The sequence below is a fragment of the Maylandia zebra genome, linkage group LG10, assembly GCF_041146795.1.
Source record: "Maylandia zebra isolate NMK-2024a linkage group LG10, Mzebra_GT3a, whole genome shotgun sequence".
NCBI lineage: Eukaryota > Metazoa > Chordata > Actinopteri > Cichliformes > Cichlidae > Maylandia > Maylandia zebra.
Window position 1 is genome coordinate 6240765 of NC_135176.1, and position 23138 is coordinate 6263902.

General features: G+C 42.0%; 2 protein-coding genes across 2 annotated transcripts; one reads left to right on the forward strand and one right to left on the reverse strand.

Moving 5' to 3' along the window:
- Window positions 1–1128: 1128 nt before the first annotated feature.
- Window positions 1129–1978, forward strand: h2ax1 (H2A.X variant histone family member 1). The gene has a single exon (XM_004574912.4). The coding sequence runs from the start codon at window positions 1218–1220 to the stop codon at window positions 1602–1604; it is 387 nt and encodes a 128-aa protein (XP_004574969.1). The 5' UTR covers window positions 1129–1217; the 3' UTR covers window positions 1605–1978.
- A 2107-nt stretch (window positions 1979–4085) lies between these two features.
- On the reverse strand, window positions 4086–22840 carry hyou1 (hypoxia up-regulated 1). The gene is made up of 24 exons (XM_004574911.4): window positions 22407–22840; window positions 21471–21546; window positions 21184–21277; window positions 20985–21063; window positions 20717–20871; window positions 20058–20134; window positions 19780–19961; window positions 17749–17864; window positions 16441–16627; window positions 16088–16222; window positions 15886–15968; window positions 15668–15800; window positions 15331–15518; window positions 15020–15158; window positions 14618–14675; window positions 13767–13843; window positions 13434–13607; window positions 13102–13256; window positions 12937–13024; window positions 6325–6581; window positions 6166–6250; window positions 5736–5991; window positions 5533–5631; window positions 4086–5128 (listed from the first exon to the last, which is right to left on the reverse strand). Exons 2-24 carry the CDS (start codon window positions 21538–21540, stop codon window positions 5079–5081), a joined length of 2937 nt encoding a protein of 978 aa, XP_004574968.1. The 5' UTR covers window positions 21541–21546; window positions 22407–22840; the 3' UTR covers window positions 4086–5078.
- Between the last annotated feature and the right edge of the window lie 298 nt (window positions 22841–23138).

The following is a 23138-nucleotide window of genomic DNA, read 5'->3' on the forward strand; positions in this document are numbered from 1 at the left end:
CTTTCTGGGAGTTTGTTCCAGATATATGGAGCATAAAAGCTGAATGCAGCTTCTCCATGTCTGGTTCTGACTCTGGGAACTGATAAAAAACCGGATCCAGATGACCTGAGGGATCTGGAAAGTTCATACTGGGTCAGGAGGTCACTGATGTATTTTGGTCCTAAACCATTCAGAGCTTTATAGACCAGCATCAGAACTTTAAAGTCTATCCTCTGACGGTCAGGCAGCCGGTGTGAAGACCTCAGGTGGTCCACTTCTTTGGTCTTAGTGAGGACTCGAGCAGCAGAGTTCTGAATGAGCTGTAGTTGTCTGACTGATTTTTTGGTTAGACCTGTAAAGATGCTGTTACAGTAATCAAGCCTACTAAAGATGAATGCATGGACTAGTTTTTCCAGGTCCTGTTGAGACATCAGAGCTTTTATCCTTGATATATTCTTGAGGTGATAGTAAGCTGATTTTGTTATTGTCTTAATGTGTTTTTCTAAGTTTAGGTCTGCATCCATCACTACACCCAAATTTCTCGCCTGTTTTGTGGTTTTTAGGTGTATAGATTGAAGTTCTCTGGTGACCTGTAATCGTTTTTCTTTGGCACCAAAGACTATTACTTCAGTTTTTTTTTATGTAACATAAACGTTTAATTATGTGGTCTAAAGAAAATGAGAAAGTTACATACAGTGTTTATTGATGCATTTGATGTATTTCAACCATATTAAATACATAGTACAAAATGTAATGCCTGCTTATGTGTAAAACAATGGCCATTATCTTACCGTGCCATTACACAAGTAAATAACATAGCTCTTTCCTGCTTTTTGCGCCCCCTTCTCTTATGGGTTTTGCTCACGGCCTTCTGGGAGCCTTTTCTGTGGCCCGGGGTTAATTTTGCCGGCTCAGGCAGTTTCTCCGTCGCGTTGACTAAATCCCCAACACATCACAGCTCAAAATACCGCCTCCTGCACAATCTCCTATTTATAGCATGTCTATGTAAATCTAAGCGTGCCGATCCTTCTTTAGGATTGGGCCATTGCTCATCCGAGGACCTGCATTGGTAAAGGATGTGGTGTGCCATTGGTTCGTGGAGTTCAGTTCCTTTCGTCCAATCGGAGAACGCTTTCTGGTTTATAGCGCTATATTCACGAATGCATTACGTAAAGCTCTAAGGGCGTCATTGTACGGTTGTTATACTGTTTACGTCGTCAGTAGCCACATTATCAAGGATGTCTGGCAGAGGAAAGACCGGAGGCAAAGCCCGAGCAAAGGCCAAGTCCCGCTCCTCTCGAGCCGGACTCCAGTTCCCGGTGGGTCGAGTCCACAGGCTGCTGCGCAAAGGAAACTACGCGGAGCGGGTCGGCGCCGGGGCTCCCGTGTACCTTGCGGCCGTGCTGGAGTATCTGACTGCTGAGATCCTGGAGCTCGCAGGGAATGCGGCCAGGGACAACAAGAAGACCAGAATCATTCCCCGGCACCTCCAGCTGGCAGTACGAAACGACGAGGAGCTCAACAAGCTGCTGGGGGGAGTGACCATCGCCCAAGGAGGAGTGCTGCCCAACATTCAGGCTGTCCTCCTTCCCAAGAAGACGGAGAAACCGACCAAGAGCAAGTAAAAAACAGACAAAACAAACTGCCTAGAGGTCTGGATTCAGCCGGGACAAAAGGTTTCCCGTGGGGCCAGCCACTTTTTTTTTAATATATTTTTTTTGATAAACAACCTTTCGAACGGGGATGGTGTTGCTGTTTCTGCGTTATAACTTACAGTATCGGGACATTTTTATTGACTGTTGTTGCGTTTTTTGGCTCTGGAAAATGGAGGCACTCTGCGGGCTGGGTGGTGATGACGGCCATAGGGGGAAAAAAATCCATTCTTAAAGTGGACCAAGTATGGGCCGGAACATGTTTTAGTTTCGCAATGCTGCTACGTGCAAATGTGTTTTATTGTTTATGTCATGGTGTTTCAATAAAGAAATCTGTTAAGTCTTTATTTTTGTTGTTTTGCTGTTCGTCTCTTCGATGGAACAAACGACAGCTGAGCAGAAATGGCCTCTCTGGCTGTGGTGTTGTGTTCAGGGGTACTAAGTATTTTTTCCCCTCTCTCTTCATTTAGATTCTTCCTTTCACAAAAGAGATTGGCCTTCAGTGGAACAATGCGAGGTGTTTACAAGATTTCACATTGACTAATATGTCAAAGTAGGTTGCTATGAATTTGAGTTCACGTTACTGTAATAAACTAAAAATTTTGTTCTTTTATGATTCATGAACATTTTCTCCCGATTTAAACGGAAGATGTAAATTTCTTGACCCTCCTGTGCTTGAAGTCCTCGTGTGTATGCTGTTGTTCATAAACGCATTAACAAATACACATAGTACACTTGGACTTTGCCAGTATTAGTTCTGCAAGGGCCATTTGAATTGAAAGTGAATGCATTTTCTCAATAATACGTACAATATTTTCAATGTCTGTTTTTAAAATAACCAAAAATGAGAATCAGAAGGATCCTGTAGTTAGCCATATGCTGTTTACAAAGGCTTGGCACGGAGTGTTTAGCTGTTTCATTGCAGCAGGGTATATGTTAACTGTTACTTGGCTCAATATTATTGTCATTAGTATTCATGGAAAACATTTAATGTTATTACCAACATATTCCACTTAAGCTTACAAATATAATGAATGTTTATTACACAAACACAAATTAAAAAATGAAACCTGCCTTGGTCATAATTTAATCTTCAGGGTCCAAACATTTCATAAACTGCACATATAGATGTTTTCTTTGTGGTGAGTCATATATTACACATTCAATACAACAGCCAACCAACATAGTGTGTTGGAAAATGGTTACAGTTACATGCTGACAACAACACTACTGTGACTGATATTGACATACCAGCAATATTTGATGGTCTCCTAAATATGCCATAAGCCACAGATATGCATAATTCAAGAAAATAAGAGACCACCAGAATTTTCTGTCTGCATATTCTTTTAGCAGATAACCATAAATATTAAAATAAATTGAAGTGAAAACCACGAACAAACACAATATTAATTTGAGCTTTTAATTAGTTCCATATCCATTCATATCTGCTTGGCTCTCTTCCAGTCAGCTGATGACCTCATTGCCCTTGTCCAAGATCTTTTGCTTGTCAGCTGAAGCGCAACAAAGATTGTGTCTCGTGACACAGGATGTGATGTGAAAATCGCTACGTGACACAAGAGCATAAAACCAGCCTTGGAGTGGGTACGGCAGTGTACTCTGGGCATTGGTCTGAGGTGTAAGACTTTCTATGTGGTTTTGACAAATCAGAGCCACAAACCTGACCTGTAGTCTGTTTCCCACCTGATAAAGATCCTGGAGAGAATTATCCTCAGACACCTCCAACTTCTGGTGAATTTCATTTACTGTCCTGGTATTTGTGTGGGAGATACTTTATGCAATGCCATTTTTTGTTGTTTTTTTCCACAAAGTGTGGAAAAAAAACTGCCCTGGGATTTCTGGCCACCAGGGGTGATTTATATATATTCTTAAACCCCTCAGCCAGCCTCAGTTCTTAATGTAATAATCCTAATGACAGGAGGATTCATGTCACCTTTCACTTTGTTTCAGTTTTTGAATGAGCAGCCTCAATAATTACAAACCAAGCCACTTTTAAAATCTTTTCCTTAATTTAGTTGTAAAGGTACATATATTAAACATACACAGTATGGTAAATCAGGGACTATGCAGTTCAACCCCAGTTCAGCCTTACTAAGACACTTACAAAAACTGAGGAACATATACATTACTCTTCAAAGTGTCTTAAAATTACAAACAAAAATATTTTTATTAAGTTTAGGAATACAAGAACCGTTTCCATCTCCCATTCCAAATTTTATTCTTGGTTCCACCCTGATTTCTTTTGCATTATTCAGAGTACAGAGAAGGATATAGCAGACCCAAACCCCTTACTCCCGTGTTCTAACAGGAAAAATGGTGCAAACATGTGCACCACACTGTTATGTAAACAAAAAGCTAAACACTTCTACTAGCAGCTTATATGAAGACTCTGAAAGCACTCAGTGTGACTGGCATCATAAAACAACATCGAAGCACTTGTCAAAAGCTTTATTAGCATCAGTAGAAAACGTCTTTGAAATCCAGCCATATCATGACAGCAGGAGGCAGATGCGTGAACTCACTGTTGAACTGTTAAATCATCACCATTTGGGAGCTCAGTATTTATCTTGTTTTGTCTGCACACACGGGGGCAGTCCACTATCAAAACTAAGGGCCACATAAAGGACACTACCATGTGAATATCTGTAAGTGCTGCTGGTGGATAACTTGTCGGAACATTTACCAATAAATAAAATGTCCATTGAGTAGCAGAATTTTAGGAAAAATGTTTAAAAAAAAAGAAAAAAAAAAAAAAAGAAATAAGCGAGTTGTCCCTGAAGGGCAGGATCCCACCCTCTGAACATTACACTGGATGTTTCTGATAACATTGGATTCAGAATTTTAGCTGAAAAACATAGGGGCTTCCTCTACATTATGTGTAGTTAAAGTTTCAATAAATTAACACATTTTTCATTCTTATAGTTTTACATATGCTTAATATACTAGATGACACTTTTGGCAGCAATTTAAAGGGCCAAAGGAATTATAGGTTGGTGCAAAAACAAGAACACTGTATCCGCTGTGACTGTAACCAAAACTGTTAAGTGCTGCACTAACTTGGTTTGTATATCCACCAACTTAAAACATCAAATATTGTTATTAAAGACATTGTAAACTAGCCAAACAGCTCCCTCTGGATTAGCATTGATAAGATAATGGTGAAAAGGCATTTTGTCAGGAAGAATGCAGTCTGGGGCTTGATTCATGTGAAACTACTTCTCATTTATAGAATCCATGAAGATGAAACACTCAAGTGGAGACAAGGAGCAGAAAAATGTCCAGTTCCTATTCACCGTGTGTCCAGAGGTTCAACAAATGAGTCAACGAGACAAAAAAAACAAAAAAAACCCAAAAAAAACAGTCTGAGAGAGAAGCTGAACATTTAGACACTGTCAATAAATATTTTTTCTTCTACAGTTCCAGCTGTTATAATTCATCCTCTATGTGGTTTTCAGGTTGGGTTCTCTCCAGTTTTCCTGGAAAAAAGGACAGAGATCGGAACCATAAATATGCAAAACAGTAAAAGCTCCACTATGACCATGTTCTCTCTGCAAGCTGGAGATACAGTGGTGAGTGAGTGAAATTATATTTTTAGGTGTTGAAGTCTGCCGGAGGTGTCTCAAGCCAGCCGATAGATATAGTCTCACCAGCGGGTCCCAAATCTATCCCGGGTTCTACTCGGGAGACACCCACCTCAGCTTGGTTCTTGGTCAAAGTTTGTATACATGTGGTCACAGGTGGATCATTAGTTAATCAACTACATTTGATTAGGAGGATCTGACTGCTACTTTGGCTTCCAGTTTCTATGGAAGCAGTAAGATTGTCAAACCATTAATTGGCTCCATTAACTAACACTAATTAACAGGTGTGGTGTACAAACCTGTAGTTGCGGATTCTTCTTTAGGTTGTGACTGGCTGTCGAGAGTACTCTCAGTGGATGGGGTTTCATCAGATGGTATCTCTTCTGAACTTCCTGTATCTAAATTTAAGAAAAAAAAAGATATAATGAAGTTCTTTTAATACACTTCTAATTAGTTTAACAGAATAATGGGGAAAGAATGTGTGTTTTTCTGTTTGACCCACCACTCTTGGTGTCTGTGCTTTCCTCTATAGGAGGGCTGACATTTTCTTCAGCTGTGCTGTTAGCCTTGCTGCTTTTATCTGTGCTTGTACTGTTTTTGGCTTTGGGTTTAGGCTTGGCAAACTTAGCCTTGTTAAACAAGTAGTTGACCTCTCGCTCAAGAAGAGTCCGTTTGGACTCTATGTCTTTGGACAACAAGACCGGTCGCTCTTTTGGAGAGCGTTTCTCCTGCTCTGCTGTCGTCTCGTTCTTCCACACCTAAAGCAAGCAGAGGTGACTTCACACACGAAGCTCAGTTATAAACATAGCAACAAATTCAGCCCATGTGAACAGGCATGTAAAGTCTTGGCGAGAAACCCTGGATTTCTCTCAAGAGGAAAGGCTTTTCAGATACACAGGCTTTCAGGCAAGAAAAAGCTTGTCACCACCTACCATTGTTTCATTGATGACTTTTTCTAGCATGTTTAGCTCGACGTCAGTAAAGATCTGATCATCTTCTGGGATCAGCCTCGCACTCCTTTAAGAGAACAAAAACTCAGTCAACGACTGGCTCATGACTAACTTTACATTTCCTTCCTTCTAACCACTTACTTTAAGAAGAAACTGGAGCTATTGAGCAGGCTTTCCAGGCGGGCCAGGTGCTCCGGCCACTTGCGTCGTTCGTCAACCCTGAAAAACATGTCCTTGCACAGGCTCTTCAGCTGAAAGAGTTTTTCTCTCAGCTGTTTGGTGGTGGCAGCATAGCCATCCTCATCCATCCACTCAGACACCTCTTTCAGCTTGGCTGAGATCTGTTCCTGCTCCTCCTCGGTTACCACCTGCTGGTAATCCTCCTGGTACAGCTTGTCCTGGAAAAAGAGCATACTGAACCCTTACATGGGGAAAAAGAATTTAATTTCTTATTTTGTTGTATATTTGTTTTTAACTTTGAAATTTTCACTCTAGTCCTAGTTCCCAGTTGCTTCAATAAATAATTGTTTATTGTTTTATGTAAAGCACTTTGGTATGCCCAAGGCTTTTAAATGTGCTCTATAAATAAAGATTGTTGTTGTTGTTGTTCCCAGTTGCTTCAGAGCAGGGGTGTCAAACGTACAGCCTGGGTGCCACATAGTTTCATATGTCAGTTATTAATCGCTGGTATACAAGTCTTTAGGTCTGCTGAGAATCCATGCAAGTGGGGGTGGGACTTTATTTTGATGGACACACCATGTGCCCAGTCAGACTCAAAGTCAGACTGGGATCATACCATTATGTGAAAGAAGGAGGGGCAGACATTCTGAAGACAGCAAGTATAGTAGTACCAGCCAGGTACACAGAGAGATGGGGGGCCAGATTTAAATGCAAGCGTGTTGGGAAAAAGTGAAGAAACAAGCAAAAACATAAAATTAGCAGCATCTGGTTGCATGTCAATGATACAGAGTGCCTGAGTGTCTAAGTGAGTCTTCATAGGCCTGAATGTGCGCTTGAAGTTATTTGGAATTCCTAACTTGCGCGATCTGTGCTCACCGCACACAGACACAAATGGACTTGTAACTGTATTTACAGTTTTTCTTAATGATTAAAACTTCCCATATGGCCATTCGCACTAAACAAAGTAATTGAGCAATATCAAATCAAATCAAATCAAATCACTTTTATTGTCACATCACATGTGAAGGCACACTGGCACAGCACATGCGAGTGAAATTCTTGTGTGCGAGCCCCACAAGCAACAGAGATGTGCAAACACAACAACACAAACGAGCAAAATACAAGAATGGCCAACCTGAAACTAATAAATATATGTACAATATATAATAGTGTATGCATTTCTGGATGTGTATACTAAATATTTTCCTACGTGTGTGTGTGTGTGTGTGTGTGTGTATATACACATTTTTACAAATTAAATAGTAAAAAAAAAAAAAAAAAAATATAATAATAATAATAATAATAATAATAAAATATATAAAATATACAGAGTTGAATATGTGCAAAACAAGTGGCAAAACAAGTTAATAAACAATTAACTTATTGAAACTCAATGCTACCCAGTACTGGGGGCGAGAGGGAGAACATTAGGTTAAACGGAATGTTCCATATCTCTATATATTTAAATATAGACGTGTGGTATCCACAGAAACTTCAAAATCTCAGCAACAAAACCATTTCAACAACCACCAAACAGGTAAAACACCAAACGATTAAAGAGCAGGAGATTCCATAAAAAGACGTAAACACGATCCACATGTCTGTTTACCGGTGCTGTAAGCTGACATCTCACAGATTCTGAAACTGCAGGTTTCATCATTCTTAGACCAAAATTCACTGAACCAGCAGCAAAGGATGCCAATTTGGCATAATTTGTGAAACACTGCTTGCAAAAGCTATGTCTCTAATAAAACCTTTCTAACTTTGTGAAAAACAGACTATAGAAATTTCAAGTTTTTTTTTTCCACAACTACAGTTAAAAAAACAAAAAACAAAAAACAAAGCTGGGCAGCCTCTGGGCAGTGAGCTACCAGAACTTTTTCATGCTGGCAGATTTCTACCTTTGTCACAGCAGCTTTTTCTTCATTATGCAGAAAAACAATTAAACATGTAACTTCTTTACACTGACAGTGACGAGAGTTTCACTGGTCCGGCCTGCTTAAGATCGAAGTGAGCTACATGTGGCCCACCATGTAAAATGAGTCTGACACCCATGCTTTAGGGTTAATACAGAAACTTGAAATAACCTCTTGTGTACATTCATGCATGTGTCTGTTTTCTCACTTAATGCTTTATTTTTAAGAGTGCCTGTTCCTTATGCTTTACTTTTAGTTTTGCTTCCCTTTCAGCCATATGTCCCTCTCCCCCGCTGTCACACGTTCTATGTATTTAGAGTCTTGTTCTTTGTCTGAATGCCAGTTCATGTGGACCCACTGTGTTGTTTCTATAGATTATAATTCTGCCTGCCTGTGTTCGTGTCCTATATTTGAGCTCTCACTCCTCACACTCCACCTAATGACTGTACACTCTGCTCAGAATGGACCCAGTGGACGCAGCATCCGAGGAGTTTCAAAATCAGTTTCTCATTCTCCTGGGATGGTGGCTATGTTCCTTCTGCATGGGCTGCAAGGAAGAAGTGGGGCAAAGAATTAGCATCCTGCTACGCTCCTGCCCCCAGCAGATATTGCCAAAATGGTAAGAGGAATTTGTTTTCATTCTTTTATCCCTATTGCTGTAAGAGCGGCCCTGCACTCAAGCTTTGTCATTGTCAGCCATCACCTTCACATCTCAAAAGACACAACAGCACTCTGCTTGGCATCTTAAAACCCATCTATATGCTTTATCATGACAGTCTTAGTCTATTTTTTACCTTGTTTAACTTCTTTTTTTTAGTTTTTGTTTACCTTATGTTTTTATTTTGTTGTAAGGTGACCTTGAGGGTCTTTAATAAGGCTACCACAAACGATTAGTTGACTAGTCGCCTTATTTTTTCTGAAAATGATGTGCCGCGGTTCTCGCCGGCTCTAGCGAGCCTTGACTCCGTTGGAGGAGTCTACAAATTTGGACAGCCTTCGTCACATTGCTGTGACGTAATAGGCCTTGGGAGGATGCAGCCCCCACTGTGTCCAAATTTAGGGGCCACATCCTTCAGCTTCAAACAAGACATCACATATTTGCAAAAATGCTCCGACGTTTTTGGAGACGTCTGTTACCCACCAGCTCAATAGCTAGTCAGGGCGAGAACAGCGAACTCCTGGCACATCGTTTTCAAACTCCCCGCGGTCTTTCGCTACTCAGGTTAAACATGAAATATAAGTCACTTAGATAACCTAAAAATGTTATCGTTTGGCTTTTTTCAGTATTTTATTTCTTTGTGAGTAAATCGGTTTGGCTGAGATTACAGCTGAACAAACGTCAAACGGAAAACTGATTAAACAGAAGTGTGAGATGATCGAGAATTTACGCAAATGTCCTGTTATATTTTAGATAGCAAGGAGCAGACGGCTGAGTTTATTAACCCTTTAAAGCCGGTCGGAGCGGGCACGCTCCGTTTTGCATAACTATTTTTAAATCCCGGTAGCACTGCAACCACGTAAGCTAGCGCAATAATTTTTTTTGCATATGAAACCGGAGGAGTTGTACTTACATCTTATGCCATCAGCTTGTCCTAAGTCAGAGTTTCCTTCCACATATAGCTTTGCAAAAACTGAATAAAAAGCACTTGCAGCCAGAGATGGGCAGTAACATGTTACTTGTAACGAGTTACTGTAATCCGATTACTTTTTCGAGTAACGAGTAAAGTAAGGGATTACCATTGCAAAAACAGTAATTAGATTACTGTTACTTTCCCGTAAGCACACTGCGTTACTAAAACCGTGATTTTCTTGCGAGAGTGTCTCATGACAGTGACGTAAGCGAGTGCGACGTTTGTGGCAACAGCTGTGTGCAGATGAACAATGGATAATATATCGAGTGCGGGAGAGAGTATGAGTGTGCAGCGTTTAAAGCGTGGAAGTACTGACCTTACTTTGAGTTTGATTCCATAAAAAGTGACAAAAACATTAGCGTCCGCTGATCACTGCGTGGGAAGAAAACTTCTTTTTACAGCGAAAAAAACCCCCTTAACTTCTGAGCAAGCACCTAGTGCCCTACGATGTAATGTGAAATTCAGAGAGAAACTCGCGGATTCTTCAACTGACCGCTGTGGCACACCTGCACCCTAACCTCCGCCTACGCCACTCCTGCTTTATAGGTGAGAATAGAGCAACAGAACCGCTAGTCTTTGATTTTATATATTTTCTGCTGTGTTTTACTTGCATTTATTTGAAAGAGTGAGTGTAAACACAAAAAAATATTTTATTTTATGTGCTGGAATGTGCAAAAATTAGGTTTAAATGTTAAACAAATTTCTTCCAGTCAGTGAATGTTGCATATAATTTAATTTTTGCTTGATGCATAAAGTTAAAAGATTAAAACTAATAAAACAAGTTTAAAAAAAGAGACTTTTCCATTTGATTACATTTTGTATGATGGATTATGCAGAAAAAGTAGAATGTAGAAAGTAGATCTATCGCTTTATCACCTCTTCAGGTTGTAAATCGTGTTTTTAAAAAGTAACTAAGTAACTAAGTGTGGTGGGGCGTGGTCTGCGGGGCCGTGCGGACGCACCTGCACGGCATCCGCAATCACGCCCGCCGTGTTAAAACACGGGGACTCAGGGGTTGGTGGTGGTGTGGTGTGACGTGAATCAAATAAAGTTGGCTCTGAACGTCGCTCCGTGGTCCCGCCGTGCCTTATTCATGCCACATTGGTGCCGAAACCCAGGAGGCGGCATGGCGGGTACCTACCAGAGCCAGGAAAGGAAAGAGCTGGCCGAGAGGGTGGCCGAAATAGCGGCCACCCAGCGGAAGCAGGCGGCGGAGGTGCGTCGCCAACAGGAAGAGCTGCGGAAGGAGAGCGAACGCCACCTGGGGAAGATGGCAGAGCTGGCAGCGCTGCTCTGGGCCTGGGCGCCACCCCCACAAGTGTGTCCCGAGGACAGTGAAGCGGTGGAGGAGCCGTGTGGGTCACCTCGGCAGCCGGAGGTGGTGGACGAGCCACGCGGGGGTCCGAGCCTGCCGGAGGAGGAGGAGCAGCCGGGTGAAGGGCTGCTCCTGCCGGGAGCGGTGGAGGAGCCGCTCCAATCGGAGGCCGAGGACGAGGCGGGCGAGGGTCTACACCTGCCGGAGGCAGAGGAGTCGCTCCACCCAGAGGTGGGCGAGGGGCTGTGCCTGCTGGGGGCGGAGGCGCAGTGCGGGGAGCCGCTCCAAACGGGAGTGGCGGAGGCGGTGGCGGAGCAGCTGTGCGGGGAGCCGCTCCAAACGGGAGTGGCGGAGGCGGTGGCGGAGCAGCTGTGCGGGGAGACGGAGGTCCCTGCTCCAGGGCAGCCTGTGCAGCCGGAGTTGGAGGCAGAGGAGCGGGACAGCCCCGCTAGGCCGGGGATCGGCGGGCTGGCTAGTCCAGCCTCGCTGCCACCAGTCGATTCTGCGCGCCTGACGTCTGCCCAGCCGCCTGTGTGCAGGAGCTCACGGCCATGCCTGTGGGGCCGTGTCCGCTTGCTACGCGGCCGACCTCCGGACCAGCTTCGCCGTTGCCGCTGGATGCGCGGGCGGCCACCAGAACGGACGCTTCCCCGTCGCTTGGTCAGGGGCTGGGGCGCCGATGTTTAGGGGCCAAGTCTCGCCCCAGTTCGCGGGGGAGTAGGTTCGGCCAGATTGCTTCCCGGCCTCAATCGGGCGATGGGGGTATGTGGTGGGGCGTGGTCTGCGGGGCCGTGCGGACGCACCTGCACGGCATCCGCAATCACGCCCGCCGTGTTAAAACACGGGGACTCAGGGGTTGGTGGTGGTGTGGTGTGACGTGAATCAAATAAAGTTGGCTCTGAACGTCGCTCCGTGGTCCCGCCGTGCCTTATTCATGCCACACTAAGTAATTAATTACTTTTGAAAATAAGTAATCAGTAAAGTAACGGGATTACTTTTTGGGGGAAGTAATCAGTAATTAGTTACTGATTACTTTTTTCAAGTAACTTGACCAACACTGCTTGCAGCAACAAAAACATAATATTCCAGGAACACTTTGCCGATCCGATCAGCTGTTTGTAACACTTCCTACGTCCATCAGCGCGAACTATCGCATGTCCGCCATGTCCTGCCCGAAACCAGAAGTGACGTCATTTTGCGGAAATGTAGTTTTTTACCATCAGGGCCTCATGAGCCTATACTGGTGTTTTTAAAAATTATGTTTGACTTTATGACTTTCTGTGTCGTTTCTGGGATGCTTAGGACTCAGAGTTTCATAGCCACACCCCTGCACTCAAACCCTGCCTATCAACAAGCCATTCACCTCACCACTAACCAGCTCTTCACCACCACTGCTGCCTCCCTCCCAGTCTAGAGAGTGATGTTCTCAACAGCAGAAGCAAAACCATCAGTCCATGAACTACAACATCACTTCCAGCAAGCTTTCTTCAGCCCTTCCGGACCTAGCTCAGTATCAGAAGGTCCAAAAGCTAACATGTTTTCAGCCTTCATGTCGCCATTCCCTAACACAAAAAAGTTTGGAATCAAAGTTCCTGGGTGATGGCCAGGGAGAGGGAGGGCTGGGGTATTTCTGTGTGAATGTCAGATAGAAAACACTTGCAGTAAATAAATAAACATAAACAGGTACACACAGGATGTTCATGTTGTTTACCTGTGTCTCAAATATAAAAGCTTCCAAGCTGTTGAGTGTTTTCTCTCGTTCCTGTTTGGCCAGATCTCGGTCTGTCAAATCCTGCAGTCTGAAATCACACAAAGACTCCTTTAGCTGAGAAAACCAGGAAACCAAAACAGAAAATAAATGAAAATCAAGCTGTACTTTTTCTTAGAGGATGTCAGGTCATCGGCCGTGGGATCAACAATGTCATTGATAAGGAGTTCCAGTGTGATTTCTTCAGAGATTTTGCTCTTTTTCTGAGGTCTGGCCTTCTTCTCCACCTCAGTGTTTACAGATTTGTCTCCGTCTTTTTCCTCCTTCGCCGGGAGACAGATGGGTAATATCAATAACAGCTTTGTGAAGGCTAATCTCTCATGAATATACATTTTCACCAAACACTACACAAAATTTTAAAAAGGTGCACAGGCAGATAAATGTCAGCATTTGAATTCAGACCGAGGCATTTCACAGAGTATTATAAATGAAGCTCTTACCTTGGCCTCGGTCGTGCTTCCTGCCTCTTTGGCTTTTTCTTGGTTTTTGTCTTCACTTGAATTCTTCTCTGAATCACTGGGTTTCTCACTGGTAGCCTTGTCTTTGTGATTCTCATCCTTGCCGTCCTCATCCTTGCTGTCCTTCCCAGATTCTGGAGGTACTTCCTCCTCATCCTAGGCACAACAAATCAAGAGCCAATGCCATGCCGACCCTTTGCTCAGTGTTGGACAACCATTTATGTTCTTTATATAATGGTAAAGTTAAATCACACTTGGCAAGAACGTATTAACATTCCTAGACCAGCATGTATTGCTTTTTATAGGTGACGTTACCTGAACAGGTTCAGTTACATTTGGAGCAGGTTCTGACGATCCTCCTCCAAACAAAGTGGAAATGGTGTTACCGAGTTCTGGAAGACAGCAAATCGTTCCCTCAGTTAAATACGACAACTCACACGCTCTACAATATAGGCCATTGCAAAAGTACATACGATGTCAAATCAATCAAAACGAGCAGAACTTCCTGTGTGCTGCATAACAGAAGTAGTGAAACATAAGTGAGTGGAAAAAAAAAAAAGGAGTTAATGATGGACAAGAGCAGTGAGTCGCCAAGGAACGAGGGTTCTCATCTACAGGTGTTTGCAGTTATTCTATAACAGACTTTAGGTCACTCAATAAAAGTAAACGTATTAATTTTTATCTTAACATCAAAAATATTTAAGATGATTAACTTTTTAATTAAAAATGACCTGGCTGCTGGAGTGCATAAACTCCTCTGCTATGACTGCAACTGATAAAGCTGGTCTTAGCACTAATAATTTTGAACAGTTACTGTTACTGACACCAAAGGAGTCCGAGCTGTGACTAAATACTAGCTATCACATTAGCATAATGAGCAAATAAGGCAGGAAGCAGAAAGTAAAGGGCACAGAGCCTTAATCAACTTATGTGCTAAACATCAGCAAGAATCCAACAATTTAACTTCTCTGTCAAGCTACATTTTTCTACTTTGTAGTAGAGAGCTTTTTATGTAACAGTATCAGATGCTTGTGTCAGCTTTAACTGGATGTCTGGCTGCAGTCAAAGTTTCATCACAAGATATCAGTCTGGGGTTAGTCCCCTCATGTTAGCAGTATGAGTTGAGAATGGATTCAAGCACTGGCTCATGTTTGCAAGAAACCTACTAGTTAATGTTGATTCCTCCTCTTTCTCCTCTACCACAGTCTCAAAGACAGACTCCACCTGTGTATGAAAATGACATTTTTTTAAACATTGGTTTGCTTAAATATCACAAAGTTTTTCCATTAACACTGAAAGCTGTTATGTGAGCATGGAACGTCAATCCTCCCATGTTTGGATTTCACATTTGGAGTCCAATGTTTTGGCTTGAAATTCATCAATCCTAATTACCAACATTACAGCCAAAGATTAAAAAAAAGGAAATCCACAAGCACAGTTATCTTCTTTTAATAGTAGTTGCAAATGATAGTACAGTAGTGAAATGCTTTGTTGAAACTCTGCCAGGAGGAGAAGGCAGAACTTGAATAAGTGACTGTCGTGAGGCAGCTCATGTTAGTTTAACTGACCCGGTCTAGCAGGAGCACTCCACTTTCATCCATGTTGAAGTGGGCTTTAATTCCTTTCGACTCTGCATCTGCATGCTTCTGAAAACTACTCCCCACTCCAGACAGCTTGACTGTGGTCAGGTTCAGAGAGCCGAACACACTGTGACACACGAGCAAGAAGCACACAGTTTTGCCTTACACTTGCATCCAATTAAAGCGTGAGGGCACACACTGATGGGATGGAATACATTTAAATATCTTCTTTTTATGGGGTTTTGCCATAAACTGTTAAAATGAACCTCATTTCATAGTATTTTTCAAAGAGTTCCAACCTGAGGTCTTCCTGACTGAGGAAGCTGAGGTCACCGTAGTTGATGTTGAAAACAAAGTCATCGTTGTAACGGTTGAATGTAATGACCTTGCGCTGGGGGTAGGTTGCCATCCTCTGGAACAGGATGCGTTTGTTATGTTTCAAGGTTTTGACACTTTCCTCCTCCTCCACCTCCCGGGTAAACTCCACCTAATACAATGAGATGTCACGCAGTCAGTGTTGACATGGATTTTACTCTGAATTTCCCATTACTCTAATCAGACTAATCAAAGCTCAGTTAAGTATGATTGTACTCATGATGCACTCAGTTTGAAGCAGCAGAGGACCTGAATGCTGACCTGAATGGGGAAAACAGCTGCATCTCGAACCAAGAAAGGTTTGACCTTAAAAGCCTTGCTCAGGGCAGCGGCCTGGTACACTGCACCCATGGCTGCTGCCTCATCTGCATTGATGTTCTTCCCCAGTTCCTCTCTGCACGTAGAGAAAACAAACTTAGTATAGTTTGGAAAATTAAAATTTTGAGAATGATGGAAACATCTCTATGGACAACACTTACTTGCCCACAGCTTTAAGGAGCACTTCCTGGACCTTTGGCACACGAGTGGAGCCTCCTACTAAAATCACCTGCTCAATATCCTCCTGTTGTCACAAACATAAAACGTCTAATAGTCTGGTGATGACAGAACTTCTAATTCTGTTGTTGTATCCCATGTTTGGAGCCAAATCCGCCCACATCCTGTCACGTTGAGCATACTGACCAGTTTCATCTCTGCAGCAGTCAGGGCATCCTGCACTGGCCGAGGCACTCTTTCAAACAGATCGGCACACAGTTCTTCAAACTCACTCCTGGTCACCTTAGCTTTGAAGTCAATGTCATCCATCAAACCTTCCACCTGGGTAATTTAAAAAAAGAAAAAAGATAAAGTAAGAAAGTGCAAGATTTCTGCGAGTTTAAGAGTGCAGTGTGGATTTCAGATTTTGAGATTCTGGCAAAGCGTTTTCATGTGTTGCAGTTTATCACAGTGACTTTAGCTACAACATAGACCATTACAATGACATACGCAACCGGTAAGACGGAGTGAGTGCTTGAAGTTCCTGTCTCTGGACTCACCTGGGCCATGAAGTCTACATTTGCACTCAGCACAGTCTTGAGCCTCTGAGCTTCTTTGAGAAGCTTGGCCATAGCCCGGTGATTTTCCCGCACATCTTTCTTGCTCTTCTTTTGCTCATTGAACAGTCTGGCCAGGTGGTCACGAAGTCGCAGGTCCATCTCAAAGCCCCCCAAACCCCGATCAAACCTTAAGTTAGAACACATTTGCACACTTTAGTCTGGATGGATGTAAAGTAGGCAGTTATTTTATAGAGCAAATTACAATTTAATAGTTTTAATACTGACCAACAAATACAAAACCCTTTCTAGTTAGTAACAGCTACAACATGATAAACAAGCAAACGCATGAAGCACCAGCTCCCTGTATTCCAACTCCTGCCACTGCGGTGTCAGAGAACTTCTGCAGATGGCAGATATACTGGAAATCAGAGGCGTACAATGGAAACAGTACTGTCCTGTTTCCATGCAGCAGATAAGTAACAGCCATACCTACTCTATACTTCGACACCAAACTCGCTCATCTATGTCTTTTTGGACTTTGTAAGGTAAAAACCTTACAATATCACAGAAAAACTGAACAATCAGACGAATCCCTGTGAGCAAGCACTTTAGCGTCATGGGGAAGGAAAAACTTCCCACTGATGCCAAATAAACAGGTAGTTATTAACGTTAAGTGGAAGTAAAATGATCAGAAGTATGAATGCAGTATTTCATATACAGTATACAGTCAAAAACTATACCCAGATAGCTTACTGGACTGTACATAGAACGTGTATCTTTGTTAAGATAATAAAATAAGAGGCAAGTTTTGTGTCTGCATTTGGCATTCTTGTTATAGCTGCAACTTAGACTGTGATCAGGCTTATAGAATAAGAGAGCCAACAAAAAATATTTTGTAATCTCTGAATTACATTTTAAGCAGGTAGTTTATAACACAGTTTAACATCCTTTGAACAAACAAACTAGTGAGTAAGATGACCACTGTACATTTTATACATATCCCTGTACATTTTGTACGCATCTCCATACAATTTTTGTTACCTGTATATACGAACTTCAGTTGCTTATGTATAGAGGACCATTTTGTGTCTTCTTTTTATATTTTATATTCCCCTTGCTATAAGAGCTGTGTAACACCGAAATTTCTTATCCGTGGGATAATAAAGGTTTATTCTATTCTACTCTAGTTCCAAACTCCTTTAGTTTAGGTATATCCAAGTTTTTTTCTTGTTCGACCATTATCAGAATCAACTCTAATATCTGCTTCTCTGTCAGTGGCAGTGCCGCTGCATGGATCAATGGACTCACCCAACACCTCGGATCTGTAACTGGGGCTGAGTCCCGGACTCCTTGGTTTTGACAGTCTGATAGGTAACGATTGTGGCAGTGGTGCTGCCAGAGCCCATATCATAAAACATTACATGCTGGAAGGGAACGAGATCAGGCTTTCAGCAGTTTGTAATCACTCATCACATTTTTAAACAACATCAAATATCACCTCTGATCAATCAGCTCTGTAGTCAGACTTTTTCTGAGATTAATAAAGTTTTATGAAATAAATGAAATCAAATCAAATGGAAAGGGAATTTTCCAGACTGCAAGTTGTCATATAATTGGAGATAGAGCAGGGCGATATGGCCAAAAATATTTATCACGATATATATTTGAAAATTTGCGATAACGATATAACCGACGATATAATTGATGCGAGACAAAATACAACTCCACAACATTACTAGCGCAAAAAGACAACCTTCCATTTATTTTCACTTAAACAAGAAGCTGGTTTTTATGTATATTAAAGCTTTATAAAAATGTAACAGTGCAAATTCAAATTCCTTGCTGAAAGTTTAACCAAAAGGCATTTCCAGTAGAAATGGGCTGACATATCCTGAGCATAACCATGTATAATATCCACTGAAGTTAAAAAGAGGTGCTTTGCAACATTAAACTGCAGTGTGCAGTACGCATTTTTCGGACCATAAGGTGCACGGGATTATAAGGTACATTAAGCGAAAAAAAGCAGTCAGATAAATCAAACTTTATTAAACTCATTCTTCTTGCTTCCTCCACTTCTGTACCATTGATTCATTAATGTTGAATTCTCTGGCAGCTGCTCTATTCCCATGTTGTTGCAGTATATTAATGACTAACCTCGTATTGTGGATGGATTATCTCAGTTGTTCTCCTGACTGAAGTTTGGTCCGTTTACAGCATCCTGCCATGCGATTGCATTTGTCTCTAACCATGAAGAACCTTCACGTTAACTTTTATAAGTGGAAAAGTGTTAGTGTTCGTCCTCCAGCTTCACTGTTTATGTTATGCTAACATAGCTGTGTCGCTAGCGATCACGTAGCACATCATTATATACCAGCTAGCCCAACTTCAGTAACCCTACAAACGTCACTGCTGTTTAGTTTCCTGTCTTCATTTATGTTGGAAGTGATAGCAGAGCTGTACGTTTGATTTTTTTCAGAAATCTCTCAGTCAGAACATGTAATATCATGCTTAGGTAACTAGCGAAACTAGCGAGCTAACTTCCGCTAGCTTCCTGCTAACTTCTAACTCCGTTAAATGTAATAACTTTTGTTTTCATGGATGCCTGGAAGTTAAACTTTATAGTTACACCTGGTAAAGCAGCAATGCTGATCGTTTTATTAAAGATGAAAGAATTTAGACAGTTTTTAACTCTAAGTGATGCTGCAGTGTTGAATACGGCGTTTAGGACCCAGATTACTCCCAGATTTAAGAGCATCTTAGTCCGACAAATACGACAATAACAACGGCCGCTTGCATGTTCTGCAAAAAAATGTGCTTTGTTGTGTATCTGACGGACAAACACCAAACCAGTTCCACATCACGGAAGTTGCACCATTTTTACAAACCAATTCTGGTTCATCTATTTCACTCAACAATCGGCCATGTGCGTATGAAAACAAAGGCACTGCGCATGCGCGTTTTACTCCCATTCTATCGCGATATTTCATTTTCCTATCGTTGCCTAACATTATACCGGTATTACCGTGAACGGTATAATATGGCCCAGCCCTAATTGGAGATGTTGCTAAATCTAGTGTACCTAAAAGCTAAAGCATGAGAGACGAATCTGACATGATCACGACACAATACAAGCTCCAATCTGAGGAATAAGGATCTTTCTGCAAGTGAGGAAAACTCCAATTGCTGAATGTAGGAAGATCTACTCGAAGAGTAGTTGTTGATTATGATTGCTTATTTGCAGTGTCCGCAGAGATCGCCAGTTGGTAGTCCACGTATGTAAAATGTGTTGGTAGGATGAGAGTTAATGCATGTATTTAGGTATGAAGCTTGAACCTTTACCTTAGCTGTGCTGTCAATATCTTTCCTCCTGAAGACCCCATAGTTTAAGGCCACGGCCGTGTTGTCATTGATGAGCTGAAGGACCTTTAGACCTGCAATGTGTGCAGCATGCAGGACTGCCCTGCGCTCTGCCTGGTTGAAGAAGGCTGGGACAGTGATCACTGCATCTTTGATTGTCTGTTCTGTGAATTGAAGAGAATGTTTTTATTTTTTAATATGTCCTGAACATATGTGAACATGCCTCACAATGATACATCATCTGCGTCAAGCAAACTAACCTGCAAAGTCCTGAGCCAGTCCACGAGAGTAATTAAGGACCATCCCCAAGAGCTCCTCTGGTGTGTACTGCATTTCTCTGACAGAAACATAATACACTTAGGTAAGCCTCACTAGGAGAGTGTTGTGTTTCTGGTAATAACCGATTAATAACATCGGTAAAATTCTGGACTGATGTGTTAGGCCAGGGGTGGGCAACTCCAGGCCTCAAGGGCCGGTGTCCCTGCAGGTTTTAGATGTGTCCTTAAACCAACACAGCTGATTTAAATGGCTAAATTAGCTTCTCAACATGTCCTGAAGTTCTCCAGAGGCCTGGTAATGAGCTAATCATTTTATTCAGGTGTGTTGACCCAGGGTGAGATCTAAAACCTGCAGGACACCGGCCCTCGAGGCCTGGAATTGCCCACCCCTGTGTTAGGCAGAACTCTCAACAACAAAACACAAAATCAGGTAATAATTTCTGGAGGAATGGCATTGACCAGTGAAATTCCAGAGATCCAAGAATCAATGTCAAAGCTGTGAAGCCACACTGGTAGCACACAATAACACACTTTTGGTGTTTACTTTACATCTGTTCCTAGTGTATACAGATTTTGTAATATGAATATGCGTGAATGTGTAGTGAATAAATAAAAACAAGGTAGCATATAAAGAGGCTCACTCTGAGTTTTTAAAGTGGACAGTGCCTCTCACTGGGTCCTCCTGCAGATGGTGTTCAGGAAAACGTTTCTGGTAGAGTGCCACCTGGAGGTTCTCATGCTTTTTACCCAGGAGGCTTTGGAGATGTCTATAAACACTTTTGGGGTTCTTGACGGACTGAAATGTGGTACAAAGCATGGAAACATTAACAGCATACATGGCAATATCTGAATATGCAGTTGTGATTTAGCCGATTAAGTCAATTCTGGAAATTTTAGAAGAAGTCTTACTACTCCCATTGCACTGTCTCCAAAAAGTCTCTCGTTCTCCTTGAGACATACAACTGTGGGTGTTTTCCTCCTCGACTCTCTGATGGAAAAGACAATACATACAATGGTAGCAACGCATGCTTTTCTTCTATTTTTGAGCATATACAAGAAATAAGGAACGCAATGGTGCCATTTTCTCTATTTGGGAATGTGCTCTCACTTGTTTAGAACAATCTCCATTGGCACGCCAGGTTTAACTATTGCTATTTTCATCCACTCGCTGCCCAGGTCAACTGACATGACAGCCACGGTCACTGGAGACAAAAAGATCAATTGTTAAGTAAAGCAGGCAGACAGCTAACACCTACCTACAGTGTACTTTTTCTATTCCACTGCATGTGTTCATCAATGAGACCATGTTTCAAACTGTGCTGCTTTTAACAGTAACCTATGGTTACTGTTAACCTTAAGTACCAGAAGAAAAGTCAAGCTAAATTATTATGTTACCTATGTGAGAAGGGAACATTGCCAGAACAAGACAGAAGAGAGCAGCCGGCACCAGCTTTCTACCCTCCATCACTAGCTGTAAAAATCAGAAAAGGGAAACATTTTAGTAAAAAAATAAAGGCATTAGCAGAACTGATATATACCCTAGCTGGTCCTAACAAGTATCCTCACATAAGCTTTAAGATGTTCTTTTGCTCATTTATCCTATACTTTTCTTGAACGTTTTTCAACTGTAGAGTATATGTCTTGATAAAACAGACTTGTTTTATCTGCTGTGTGTCGGTTTTTAAACAACTGTCCAAAAGTTTTAATGTGTCCTCGCCTGGTGATGACCTTGGCTTAAGGATATGAAAAACATGTATTGCACCTGATTCCACCTACTTAGGCATACACCATTCTGAACACGTGGCATTAATAGCATTATCAAACAGTGTGCTGAAGCCACAGCTTCAGATCCACACAAGTACCTGCACAATGCTTTTGTTAAAGGGAGAAAACAAAAAGGAACACGAATAGAAACTTCTAGTACCCATCGAGATAGGACACATGAATGAAAAACGGATGTACACCAGAAAGCCTTACTTTTTCGTTTTATTACATATTAATACGCCACCGCTTTTTTAGCTTTTCCGAACCTCTATACGTGCTGGCTAACGATAAGATGACCAACACGCTCCTGACCATTACAGAGCCAGGTGAGATACACACCAGTAAACGGTCTACTCAAGTACAGCTGGACCAGAAGTGTACGCTCTAAACAAAAGTACCGATACGCTGATACAAAGACCACTAACAGAAGTTGAAGGCTACAGTTAGCTAGTATACTGTCTGCAAAACCATCACTATAAAAGCATACATTTATCGATATAATGCTACAGCGCTAGCATTGAATCAGTCTTCAGTCGGCACAAATAAAAGTGAAAGACACCAACATACTGTGCTTTTCCAGGCGGGTTATGAGGTTAGTTTCTCGGTTGGTATCTTTATTCAGAGCTTCTTTGTTGTCACACTCGGTAGTTTTGGTTCCCCTTATCACCGGCTTGTTCTCAGTTGTCGGGCCCGGAACGCGGCGTCACCTCATTGGATCCACTGAAGCCGCGACCGGGAGAAAAACTGTGGTCAAGTTACTTAAAACCAAGTATACTGTAACCGGTTACCTTTTGGGATGAAAACCAATCGAAGACTGACGATAAAGCGACCGAGCGCAAGTTATTAGTTTTTCCCTACAGTTGATTGAATTGGAAATAAAGAACACATTTATATTTATATATTAAAATTGTTATCATTGACATTTTCTAATTTCGCAGGGGGGTCGTATAAAGTTGGTGTTATTGATTAAAGGAGCTGAACTAGTTATGTGCTCTTGTTATGAAGGAGACACCTCTAAGCTTCCGGTAATTACTTTCCACCGTCTTGACGACTGGTCCCAATGTAACGCTAGAGCCTGCCCACCGTGTTCCACGCACTGCTTAGTGATTGGTCCACGCGAAATCCTGAACCCAAATCTCGATCTCATTGCTACACGTCAACATAGTGGGCGTATCCGGAATGACGCAATTTCCAGGTAAAGCGTGAGCACGCCACGTGCCTCCATGGAATAAACTGTTTTATTGACAAAAGTGAGGACATTTTTGTCAATTTTTTAATAAACTTTATGTTGTTTGCTCT